This window comes from Syngnathoides biaculeatus, chromosome 8 (assembly GCF_019802595.1).
Source record: "Syngnathoides biaculeatus isolate LvHL_M chromosome 8, ASM1980259v1, whole genome shotgun sequence".
Taxonomy (NCBI): Eukaryota; Metazoa; Chordata; class Actinopteri; order Syngnathiformes; family Syngnathidae; genus Syngnathoides; species Syngnathoides biaculeatus.
In genome coordinates this window covers 22,697,847-22,710,482 of record NC_084647.1, presented here as the reverse complement: position 1 = coordinate 22,710,482, position 12,636 = coordinate 22,697,847, and the positions used below count along the sequence as shown (strand labels likewise).

General features: G+C 44.3%; 1 protein-coding gene across 2 annotated transcripts in view; it reads left to right on the top strand.

Moving 5' to 3' along the window:
• LOC133504615 (mediator of RNA polymerase II transcription subunit 13-like) overlaps nucleotides 1-10,726 on the top strand; it is a 28,420-nt gene extending 17,694 nt beyond the window's left edge. For both annotated transcript variants that reach the window (XM_061827047.1, XM_061827046.1), the window contains exons 17-30: nucleotides 29-196; nucleotides 275-498; nucleotides 586-781; nucleotides 1,097-1,418; nucleotides 1,655-1,871; nucleotides 2,625-2,816; nucleotides 5,456-5,679; nucleotides 5,758-5,900; nucleotides 7,010-7,168; nucleotides 7,237-7,419; nucleotides 7,489-7,628; nucleotides 8,579-8,743; nucleotides 8,816-8,916; nucleotides 9,942-10,726. In XM_061827047.1, coding sequence (XP_061683031.1) covers nucleotides 29-196; nucleotides 275-498; nucleotides 586-781; nucleotides 1,097-1,418; nucleotides 1,655-1,871; nucleotides 2,625-2,816; nucleotides 5,456-5,679; nucleotides 5,758-5,900; nucleotides 7,010-7,168; nucleotides 7,237-7,419; nucleotides 7,489-7,628; nucleotides 8,579-8,743; nucleotides 8,816-8,916; nucleotides 9,942-10,074 — 2,567 coding nt within the window. In that variant the 3' untranslated portion in view covers nucleotides 10,075-10,726. The remainder of the gene's footprint in view (nucleotides 1-28; nucleotides 197-274; nucleotides 499-585; nucleotides 782-1,096; nucleotides 1,419-1,654; nucleotides 1,872-2,624; nucleotides 2,817-5,455; nucleotides 5,680-5,757; nucleotides 5,901-7,009; nucleotides 7,169-7,236; nucleotides 7,420-7,488; nucleotides 7,629-8,578; nucleotides 8,744-8,815; nucleotides 8,917-9,941) is intronic.
• The last annotated feature ends 1,910 nt before the right edge of the window (nucleotides 10,727-12,636 follow it).

The window sequence follows — 12,636 nt, the reverse complement described above, 5'->3', positions numbered from 1 at the left end:
TAAGATTTTGTTTGATTTCCTCCTGCAGCAGCGGACATGAACAAGCTGTTCTCTCAGGATGTCCTGCGGGTGCTGCTGTCCCTCCAGCCTGTCTTGCAGGATGCCATTCAGAAGAAGAGGAGCGTGCGCTCATGGGGGGTGCAGGGACCCCTCACTTGGCAGCAGTTCCACAAGATGGCTGGGAGGGGGTCTTATGGTACAACTGTAGAGAATACACGGGCTTTAATCTACTTTACTCGAGCACTCTAACCTTCTCCCCTTTTTCGGCACACAGGTACAGATGAGTCTCCTGAGCCGCTCCCCATCCCCACATTTCTCGTGGGTTACGAGTATGACTTCGTGGTACTGTCCCCCTTTGGCTTACCTTATTGGGAAAAGCTGCTCTTGGATCCCTTCGGCTCCCAGAGGGATGTCGGCTTTGTTGTCATCTGCCCAGAAAGTGAAACGCTCCTATGCCGGGCAAAGAGCTTTTTCAAAGAATTGAGCGCCATGTACGAGGTGTGTGCTTCGTCCCAGTGTTCTTGTGCCATGTCCACAAAAAAAAGTTTCACAATCTGAATACCTCATTTGATTGCCTTGCGACAGGCGTGCCAGCTCGGGCAGCACAGGCCCATCTGCAAAAGTCATCCTGAGGGCATCCTGAAGGTGGGCAGCACGGAAGGCAGGAACATGGCAGCGCAGCCCCTCAGTGACTGGTTCCTCAAGATGGCCGCAGTAGATGGCAACAGCGAGGCCTTCAATAAACTTAAACTCTTTGCTCAAGTGTGCCGCTACGATCTAGGTACTTAACTCCTATTCTAATTCTGGACTTGGAGGAACGGGGGGATATCACAGGGAGTCCTTGTTTTGTCATCGAGCGCTATTCTTGCACATCGTAGTCGTACTAACCTATATGCTAACAATAGTCACCTGCAATAGGTGCAAATCTGCAATGTAATGAGGCCATATAAAGAATAATTTTTAAAAATATTTTACCCTTTCTGCACGCTTGAACTGGGGATTTTTTTTTTTTTTTTTTTTAAGAATGGCCTGCCCTTGTTTTAATCATAAAATCGGTATTGAGGACATCCCAGTTGAATCATGTCTCCTCTTTCAGCTCCCTACCTATCAGAGCAGTCTTTGGACAGCTCGCTCCTCTCCCAGCGCAACCCTGCCACAGCATCCTCACAGAACTCCACCTCTTCCAGTGCTGCCTCAGGACACACAAGTGCCAGCGGCACCGCCCAGATCAACAGCGGCCCTCCGGCTCCCCCGCAGGCCATGGGTGGGTTGCCGTCATCCAAGCTGGGCGCCTACACCCAGTTTGGGGCCAGCGCGTTGCAGGGCAGCGCGTCACAGAATGGGCCTCAGTTGAACCCGCAGGGCCCGGTCGCGGAAAATGGCCCCCCTAGTCAAAGCTCGAGTGAGGCGCCAGAGAGGTGAGTCATTGCTGTGGACACCTCCAAACCACATACTGAGTTTAAAGTGGCTTGTGTGCAAATTTGATATGACTGATCCTTATGACTTGCGTAACCCAAGTAAAGTCTTCACTTGTTTCAAATGTAGTGGGGACAGTTTGAGACATCTTTTGGGGAGGACGGGGGAGCACAATAACGTGTGTTTTTTTTTTTTTTCCAATATTAAATGTTAGTGTACATTGTTTTCATCTCCACAGCACAATGGACAGAGATAAAGTAGGCAAGCCGACGGATGGAGAGTCCCACGCCATTTCCTACCCACCCGCTATCGTGGTGTACATTGTGGACCCGTTCAGCTACACAGATGCCGACCGCGAGGTCCACTCCAGCGCTTACACGCTGGGCCTGCTGCGTTGTTACTTGGAGATGCTCCATTTCCTTCCCGCTCACATCAGAAACGCAGTCTCTGTGCAGGTACGTCTCCCGATTCCACAAAACCAGTCTACTTTTAAAGTAAGATTTCCAGGGAGAATTTGTTCTGGTTGATGCATGTAGGAGCTCAACACCACGGGGAATAAAGAATGAGCGAGGGACTCATTAGCAGGCTTGTTCAGGTGCAATGTGACAGGCTGACACAAGGTTGCTTCAACGTGTCAAAGGGAATTAGTGCTAATAGTGGTGACGTTCTTCCTGCAAGTATCAGGACATGATCCGCTCTGAAGTATTTCCTGGAGGAAGATGGTTAGATGTAATACATCATCTCCATATAGTCAAGCATGAAATGGTGTAGATCACAACACTATATATTTGATGATGTAATAATTGCAATATTTGAGGAAAAGCTGCTATAAAGTTATGGACCTGATGTGTAAACTTAAAATGTTCAAAAGGTGGCCATAATTTGGAATGACAACCATATTGATGCTAGAAGCTGTATAAGCGCTACAAGTGGTATATGTGATATAAAAATGCTTTGTAGACTTTAGACATTATACGTTTATTTGTTAAGAACTAAGCTGGTATATATCTGTTACTATAGCATTACAGATATGTTGCAGCATTTCTTTTACACCTTTATCGAGATGTTAATATTCATAGTGAGCTATTGCTGCCTCATTTACCTTTTACCTTTATTTTAAAATCCCCCCCAATCCCCAAACAGTTAAGTGTGTAACTGTAAAATTTGAAGTGTGTGCCGATCCTGATCTGCTTGTGTTTTGCTGTCAGATCGTTCCATGCCAGTACCTCCTGCAGCCTGTGCACAGTGGTGAGCGTCACCTGTACAGCCAGCACCTCAAGTCGCTCGCCTTTTCAGTCTTCACGCAGTGTCGGCGGCCCTTGCCAAACTCCACCAACTTCAAGGCTCTGACAGGCTTTGGGCCTGGCCTTGCCATCGACATGGCTCTCAAGAACCCAGAGGTAACATTCTGAAAGCAATATAGCTTTAAAGTATATCCTGGATTTTTGTCGGGTATGTTTTTGTGTGTTGGGTAGGGGAGAAATCGTAAATTTTTCCTCACTATTTAAAGAAAAAGCAAATGAATTATTATTCAAATCAGGTTTTGATTTTGACAATTTTTTTTCTCCTCCATTGTGGGCTATCCATTATTTCTCCTGAAACCAAACAGGTTTTTATGGATTTTTTTTTTCCTCCTTCCAGATTTAACTTAGATTCAACTTTCTCGTTAATTTTTTTTTTTTTAATTTAAAAAATGTCTTAAGACTACATAGACCATTTTACTGCCTGGATGCGCACATCTTGAAACAATGAGTCCCAGCACTCAATACTGTATCTTCCGCTATAGGATGGTTGTTGCATCGCAGTCCCGCTATATGGCAGATTTTTCTATGTACAATATTTTTGTGGTGCCATTGCTTTTGTGTTCTGTTTCAGCATCCCATGATAGCAATTTTTTTAGGGTAATACATTTTCCAATACAAACTATCATGATAAACGATGGCATCGTTGGGTTTTTGTGTTACGCAATAGATAAAATAGCATTATAAAGCCTAATCATTTGCGTGCATCATTTTTGGGAGTAGTTAACTTTCAATTCTAAAGAACATTGGCATTGTAATGTAGAGCAAATCCCAAAAAATTGTCAATGGGAAGAGTACAGTTCCATAATTTGAAAAATCAACACCACACAGTGAAAATTTGAAGTCATTTGAAGTTATTTGTTTCAGTTTTGAGCGTTATGGCAAGTCAGGCAAGAAAAATAAACAAATACAGTATTTCACAAAATATTCATATTTTGTGTGACCAACAAAAAGGATCTTAAACAGGTTGATGTACTAAAGTAATAATGCCAGGAGTATTTTGTTGGGTCTTCTTTTGCATCATTTACAGCACCAAGGCGGTGTGGGATTATGATCAGCATTTGGGACCGTTCAGGTGTTATTGTAGCCCAATTTGCTTTGGAAAATGGCCTTCAGATTGTCTGCATTTTAGGATTTCTCTTCCCTGGTTTTTCTCTTGAGAATACCCCATAAATGTTCTAACGGGTTCAAGTCAGGTGATTACACTACCCAATCAAGTGCTGTTTTTTAAACCAGGTGTTTGTAGTTTTGCCTTTGCGGGCTGTTGCCAAGTCCTGCTGGAAAATAAAATTGTCTTCAAAAAGATCATTAGCAGCCGGAAGCATGAAACGCTCTGAAATTTAGTTAAATTTCATCTGAAAAGAGTACTTTATTTGTGACCACTGGGCAACAGACCAGTACTCTTTCTGCTTAGCCCAGCACGGACACTTCTGATGTTTTTGGTTCAAGAGTGGCTTGACACATTGAATTCTACAGCTGTAACTCACGTCATGCAGACGTCCATATGGTGGTTCTTGACTGGCACCGGCACCAGACTGTCCACTCATGATGAAACTTCCCCAGATTTCTGAATCGCCATTCTTTGACAATTCTCACAAGGCTACGGTCATCCCTGCCACTTGCCACATTTTTCCCTTCCTCTTACACTTCGTTAATGTACTTTGATACAACACTTTGTGAGCATCCAGCTTCTTTTGCAGTTTCTTTTTGAGAGCTTTTCTCCATCTGGAGGGTGTTAATGATGTTTTTCCCATACAACCGTCAAGTCAGCAGTCTTGCGCGTGAAGCTAAAGCCTACTAAGGCAGACCTGAGACCATTTCAAAGCTGAGGAAAACCTCTCTGCAGGTGTTTTGCTTTAATTAGTTGGACTTGGTCATGATATTCTAATTTTCTGAAATAGTGTATTTATTTTCGTCTTTCTGCTGTAGTCATAAAAATTGAAACAAAGGATTGAAATATTTCACCTTGTGTGTGGTGAGCGGATACAACATTCAAGTTTCACTTTTTGAAATAAATTATTGAAATAATTTTCATAAAAAATAAAACTTGACCTCCTCTGGGGTTTTTTTTTGGGCACGTACTTGAAAATAAATCAGATTCAGGCTCTGTTTGCTAAAAAAATTGCACTGAAACAAATATTGAACATTTGACACATAGGCGTCAGCATTAACCCGCCGAAGAGGCCCAAAAAATGTCTTGCCATATTTAAATGGATTAAAAACTAACACCCTGTATGTATAAAAGTGTTTAGACTGTTTCATTGTTTTTGAATCAAATACAATACATTTTTATAACAGTGTTGGTCTTTAGGCTTTTTTAGAATTTATTCTATGAACGTCATCTACTACATAATTTCTGCTTCCGGTTAAAATCAATTATTTGTCAGTCTTTTACTTGGTGGAATAAAAGATGAATTAAAATGTAAAATAAGGCCTGCCATCAAGCTGCTTGACTGTGATGTGAGACCTTTGTGTCACTCCAATGTAGGAAACGCAGCAGAGTTTTTTTATTACTGAATGAATTTGTCCTCATTGTGTAACGCTGCAATGTCAAAGCATTTTCAAATTACTGAGAAAACTGCCTTTTTGGGGAACGAGCAGCCATTATCTTTTTCGGTTAAAGAGTCAGCCTGACCTAAAAGCTAGGTTAAGTGATTATATCAATTAATCACCCACTTTGATGCAGCTTGATCTTCTTAAACTTATGCTTCTTCCCCCCCAAAAAAATGTTTGCGCAGAGGCCAGAGTGTCTGCGTCTCTACACGCCGCCCTTCATTCTGGCTCCGGTAAAAGATAAGCAGACAGAGCTGGGTGAGACATTTGGGGATGCGTCACAAAAGTACAACATCCTGTTTGTGGGCTACTGCCTATCTCACGACCAGCGCTGGCTGCTGGCCTCTTGCACCGACCAGCACGGAGAGCTGCTGGAGAGCTGCATCATCAGCATTGACGTGCCCAACAGGTGAGCCCAGCGCACCTGCCGAGTTGCCGAATCTGGCCATGATCTATTTTGGAATCCACTTCAACTTTTCTGTTGCAGGGCTCGCAGGAAAATGAGCTCAGCCCGGCGACTGGGTCTGCAGAAGCTCTGGGATTGGTGTCTGGGCCTGGTGCAGGTGACGTCACTACCCTGGAGGGTGGTGATTGGTCGCCTGGGGAGAATGGGACATGGGGAGCTGAGAGGTAAATGTACACACAGACACGGCAGGTGCTTCAATTTCTGTTGTCATATTGTTATAAAAAAAAAAAATATAAATGCCGTAATTCCCGGCCTACAGAGCGCACCTGGTTACAAGCCTCACCGGGTACAGAAACCCACATTGAAACACGAGATATTTACAAAGACGGTACACAGAAAGTTTAACGCTAGTGCCGCGCTAAAGCTAGTGCTAACGCTAACATGGTCGGTTAAAATAAAACTTACCGGTAAATATCACTGAGACACTGCAGTAACAGCAGCAACACGCTAGCGCTAACAGGGCCGGTAAAAGTCAGTTCCTCGGCACATATATTCCACCGGTTTCATTCTTACCTATTCCGCTCGACTGCCCCCTTGCGGCCGTTAGAAAAAATGCACAAATTAGCCGCATCACCGCATAGACCGCAGGGTTGAAAGCGTGAGGGGGAAAAAAAGGTGCGGCTTGTGTGCCGGAAATTATGGTATATGACATTGAGAAATTCCTTCATTTACAAACTTAATTGCTTCTTGAATGGGATTTGAAAATTGAAATGTTGAACATAATTTTCACAATAGAAATAATAGATGTTAATAAATAAATTGAAATAAACATGAATAATTGGTTCCAGCTTCGACAAAATTCCCAGTGCCTCCTTTATGCAGGCTTTTCTTGGCCTGGCCGCCCGAGTAAATTTAAAGCCGACCAAGAAAAGAGAACTTTCTGAAAAATAATAACAAAAGAACAAGATCTTGTCACAAAAATCAATCAGCGTTGAGCTGTTTAAAAAAAAAAAAAAAAATGGGCGCATCCTCCCTCCTTTCCCAGCTGCTTGCGAGAGAGGAAGCCATGCATGCTAACGCAATGTGTGACGCTAACTTCCTCAAGTTTCCCTTCGAACCACCTACAAGTCACACTTTTCTGACGTGGTGCAGAATCTCTCCTCGCTTCCGTGGTGCCGCGTAACGTGTGACACGTACGGCGGCGGACCAGCGGGAGCAAAGGATGTGACACATCGAGCAAGAGGAGAAAACTGCTAAAACTAATTACAAAGCAAACATGACATGTTGAGTAGTAAACACACGCTAATGTGTTCCGGTGGGCTTGACGTTCCAGACTGGAGTATTCTGCTGAGCAGGAGGAACCTTCAGTCCCTCAGCAAGCGCCTGAAGGAGACGTGCCGGATGTGCGGCATCTCTGCCGCTGACACTCCCAGCATCCTTAGCGCCTGCCTGGTCGCCATGGAGCCCCAGGGTTCCTTTGTGGTCATGCCAGGTAAGACTCCGTAGCGAACGCTCGCTTCCGGTTCTGTGCTTGACCGGCGCAAATTTGCCACTATCCAGATTCTGTGTCGACGGGCTCGGTGTTCGGCCGCAGCACCACGCTCAACATGCAGACGTCGCAGCTGAGCACGCCGCAGGACACGTCGTGCACGCACATCCTGGTGTTTCCCACCTCGGCAATGGTGCAGGTCAACACCAACACGTCAGAACCAATCGACATCAACTTCAACCCGATCAATCCAGGTGAGTTTCGGCGACGCGCAGAGCAGCATCGTTAGCTCTCGAACGTAGCCGACCTCTCGCTCTGTGCAGACGGCTCTGACGGAATGGGCATCTTTGACCTGTTCGAGATGGTGGACCCGGACATCATCAGTATCCTGCCCAACTCGCCCACCACGTCCCCCGTGCACTCGCCTGGTTCACATTACCACCAGGGCGGCGATGGAAGCAAGGTCTGTACTGGTGTCACGTTTGCGTTTAGATCAAGTTATCGTAAAGATATTAACGTCAGCTACTTCATGTACTGCTTCCCTGTACAATACAAAACTACAAACTACTGAACGACAATATATCTATCGATTTTAACAGCACTTAAAGGTCAAGTGTCATGCCTATAAACATTCTAAAATCGAATTGTAATGAAAAATACATATAATATCATTCACTTTAATGGCCATACGCAAAAATGTTCAAACAATATCCAGCAATACAACGAGCCGGCACTTTAGCTTAACACAAAGGAACAACGAACTCCCTTCCCGCAGGTAAAACTAGTATAAACACACGAGACCGCCTGAGTGGGTGTCTGCTACTAACGTCACTTCCTGCTTCTCAAACAAAACCCTCAGGAGGATTTTCACGGCGGGAGTGACAAAAAGCCATATACATCAAAATCATGTTTTGTGGTGGAAAGAAAACGGATGGGTCCAATACCGGTTGCCTTTTTTTTTTCCATTAATAACATACTAAAAATCATGAATTTCATGACAGCGGCACTATAATTCAATGGCTGCTGCGCCTTGATCGTGACCTGTCTGCCTCAAACGCAAGAAGACTAAAATAAAAGGGCGAATGTCCGTGCTGGAACATTAGCCGTTTTACAGCTTTCCTCAAAAACTCCGCAGTCTCCACTTTGCCAAACTTTGCCCTCTGTGTCCTCGCAAAAAAAAAAAAAAAAAAAAAGCAATCATACGCCAAATGACAGCAGGAGACTCACTTTCCTCCATTGTTTGTCTTGTTTTCCAACTGTTGCGTTCCAGGCAGTGTCGATTTTGCCATTTTCTTCAATTCTACCAAGTTGTCATTTTATTATGCGTACGTTGCTGGACAATCGATCCGTTTGAACGTCCTCGTGGCATTTTGGTGGATGTCGTTTGAAATGTTTTCTGATGGCGCGTTGCAGGGTCAAAGTGCGGATCGCATGGAGTCTCACGAGGAGGCCTTGAACATCCTGCAGCAGCCGATGGCGCTGGGCTATTTCGTGTCCACCGCCAAGGCCGGACCGCTGCCAGACTGGTTCTGGTCAGCCTGTCCTCAAGCTCAGAACCAGTGTCCTCTGTTCCTCAAGGTACAGGACAAGACCTTTTTGGTTTTTTAAGAGCTCATAATGATGGAAATGACGTGAACGTTGTCTCCCCAGGCTTCTCTGCACCTGCACGTGTCTTCTGTCCAATCAGATGAGCTTCTGCACAGTAAACACTCCCACCCCCTCGACTCCAACCACACCTCTGATGTCCTCAGGTCAGACCCCTTTTTTTTGTTGTTTGTTTGTTAATTCACCTTAAAAGCTTCCTTATATAGCACTCCATTATTAAAACATTGCGGATTATTTCAAGTTGTTTATTGCTGTTGCGCACGGCGTCGATTACCGCGAGTAGCTGCCACGGAACGATCGCATTTCGGTAACTACTACGGATTTGTAGTCGTTCTCTGTTTTTCTGTTGTGCAAGGTGGCAGTTATTAACTAGCAAAAGGAACCCTTAGTGGATTTTTTTTTTTTCCTGTAGATTATTTCTCGTCTTACTGTTTATTTTTGTTGCGCAAGGTGTCAGTTATCAACTCATTCTCTGGCAGCTGTTTACGAAGCAGAGTTCACCGTATGTGGGGGAGGGGCTGATACAAGGTGTGAGTTGTCCGTGTGTTTATTCTTAATAAACAAGCAGAACCTTTTAGTAACAGTGCAACCGCTTTCAAAATGCATACAATTACAACTAAATACTGTTCCAAATTAATTTGAATCAAGAACTTTTGGATTTATTTGCCCTGCTAAATCCTGCATAGCAATATGAAGTGGGATTCGGACACTGTGTCATATCCATCTATTTTCTGAGTCGCTTATCCTCACAAGGGTCGCAGGTGTGCTGGAGCCTAACCCACCTGTCAAGGGGCAAGAGGCGGGGCACACTCTAAACTGGTTGCCAGTCAATTGCAGGGCACATAGAGACAACCACTGGCACTCACAATCACACCTAGGGGCAATTTAGAGTGTCCAATTTAATGTTGCATGTTTTTGGGATGTCGGAAGAAACCGGAGGGCCCGCAGAAAACCCACGCAGGCACAGGGTGAAAAGGCAAACTCCACATAGGTGTGGCTGGGATTTTGAACCCCAGTCCTCAGAACTGTGAGGCCAGCGTTATTATTTAAATTTTTGGATAAAGTGGAGATCTGTCAATGGCACTTTTTTTTTTTTTTTTTTAAATTGGTTGGTTTTGTTCAAGCCGCAGGTTGTAAGGTTGTAAAGTGAACCGGTTCCTCTTTCCCACAGATTTGTCCTGGAGCAGTACAACGCCCTCTCCTGGCTGACGTGCGACCCCGCCACCCAGGACCGGCGCTCGTGTCTGCCCGTTCACTTTGTGGTGCTCACGCAGATGTACAACTTCATCATGAACATGCTCTGATGCTCACGAGGCGCGGTCGCGGGACCCGTCGCGTGACGCGCCAGCGTCCAATCGGTTGCCAAGAATCCATTTTGGATGATCAAGGGAGGTTTCGTAAAAAAAAAAAAAAAAGGTGTTTTTAATGACTGTACATTGCAATCGATGAAATTTTATCCTAATGAAATGCCTGCATATATTATTTATTGTAAGTTTTTAAATGTGGAATTTTTAACGCTTAATATCTTTTATATATTACAAATCCTAGCGGGTGTGTACATCTCAGTGTAAAGGAAGTGGCTTTGGAACAAGTGGTCAACTTTTTTGCTGTAGATGGCTTTTAGAATCTTATTTTTTCAAAGAAGGGTACCCGCCTTTTTATCGCCACGCTGTAAACATGAAGTGGACGCCTGGCCCCGCCCCTCCCCGCGGCGAGCGGACAGGAAGCGTCTCGCCGACGCGCACTCGCCCGCCATTTGGGGCTCCAGACGCTCTCGCACACTTTAACTCAATGAGCTCTGAAGAGGAATTCAAAAGGTACATTGTCAGATGATATATTTTATATAACAGATTTAGGTAATCGTGTGTGTGCGTGCGTGTATATGTGTACATATAATTGTGTGCCGCTACTGATGGTGCAGCTTCTGTTTTAGGAATAAAGTGCGTCTACATGATGCGTCCCTTGTACTTGCTCCTTAATTATTTTCTCTTTTGTTAGAATTAAGGGAAGAAAAAAAAAATCCCATACTCCCGAAAATCCTCTTAAGTGGGCAATCATTTTTTTCATGTCCTTTTAGTATGGCTCTTGGATCTTTTAGTAATGTATCCTTTTTCTTTTTGAATATTTATGTAGTCATTCAAGATGTCTATAAATACTAAATGAGCATTTTTTTTTTTATAAGTGTATAGGATGACTGGTGGTGGGTAGGAAGCTTAAGAAGACAAAGGTAGAGCAGAGAACCATGTGGTGGAAGCTGAGAAAGGAAGAATGTTGTGCGGCCTTTCGGAAAGACGTGAGACAGGCTCTCGATGGACAGCAGAAGCTCCCGGAAGACTGGACGACGACAGCCAAGGTTATCAGAGGGACAGGCAGGAGAGTACTTGGGGAGAAGGAGACTTGGTGGTGGAACCCCAAAATACAGGGAGTCATACAAGGAAAGAGATTAGCGAAGAAGAAGTGGGATACTGAGAGGACTGAGGAGAGGCGAAAGGAGTACATCGAGATGCGACGTAGGGCAAAGGTAGAGGTGGCAAAGGCTAAACAAGAGGCATATGAAGACATGTACACCAGGTTGGACACGAAAGAAGGAGAAAAGGATCTCTACAGGTTGGCCAGACAGAGGGATAGAGATGGGAAGGATGTGCAGTGATTAAGGATAGAGATGGAAATGTGTTGACTGGTGCCGGTAGTGTACTAAATAGATGGAAAGAATACTTTGAGAAGTTGATGAATGAAGAAAATGAGAGAGAAGGAAGAGTTGAAGAGGCAAGAGTGAAGGACCAGGAAGTGGAAATGATTACTAAGGGGGAAGTCAGAAAGGCACTACAAAGGATGAAAACTGGAAAGGCAGTTGGTCCTGATGACATACCGGTAGAGGTATGGAAGCAATTTGGAGAGATGGCTGTGGAGTTTTTGACCAACTTATTCAACAGAATACTAGCGGGCGAAAAGATGCCTGAAGAATGGAGGAAAAGTGTTCTAGTTCCCATTTTTAAGAACAAAGGGGATGTTCAGAGCTGTGGGAACTATAGAGGAATAAAGTTGATGAGCCACACAATGAAGTTATGGGAAAGAGTAGTGGAGGCTAGACTCAGGACAGAAGTAAGTATCTGCGAGCAACAGTATGGTTTCATGCCTAGAAAGAGTACCACAGATGCATTATTTGCCTTGACGATGCTCGTGGAAAAGTACAGAGGTCAGAAGGAGCTACATTGTGTCTTTGTGGATCTAGAGAAAGCCATTGACAGAGTACCAAGAGAGGAACTGTGGTACTGCATGCGTAAGTCTGGTGTGCCAGAGAAGTATGTTAAAATAGTACAGGACATGTATGATGGCAGCAGAACAATGGTGAGGTGTGCCTTAGGTGTGACAGAGGAATTTAAGGTGGAGGTGGGACTGCATCAGGGATCAGCTCTGAGCCCCTTCCTGTTTGCAGTGGTAATGGATAGGCTGACAGATGAGGTTTGGGTTAAGGGTAGCTGAGGCTGGTAAGACTTTATTAGCCACAGTGAAACGAGTACTGTACTGGCATCGGTTGATGGGCCACTCACTTCTGCCCACCCCCCCACCCCCAAAAAAAAAAAAAAAAAATCCATATTAGTTTGCAGAGGCGCACAAGGAGAAAGAACTTGCCGTAATTTCTGGCCTACAGAGCGCACCAGATTATAAACATCACCCAGTACATTTGTAAAGGAAATACCATTTGGTACATACATAAGCCGTACCTATGTAAAAGCCGCAACTGCCCATATTGAAACCCACATTGAAACACGAAATCTTTTATATTTAAGAAAGACAGTACACAGTTTTCCAAGTTTTAATACTTAATCTTATTTTAACATAGCAACAACATGGTAGCACAAACA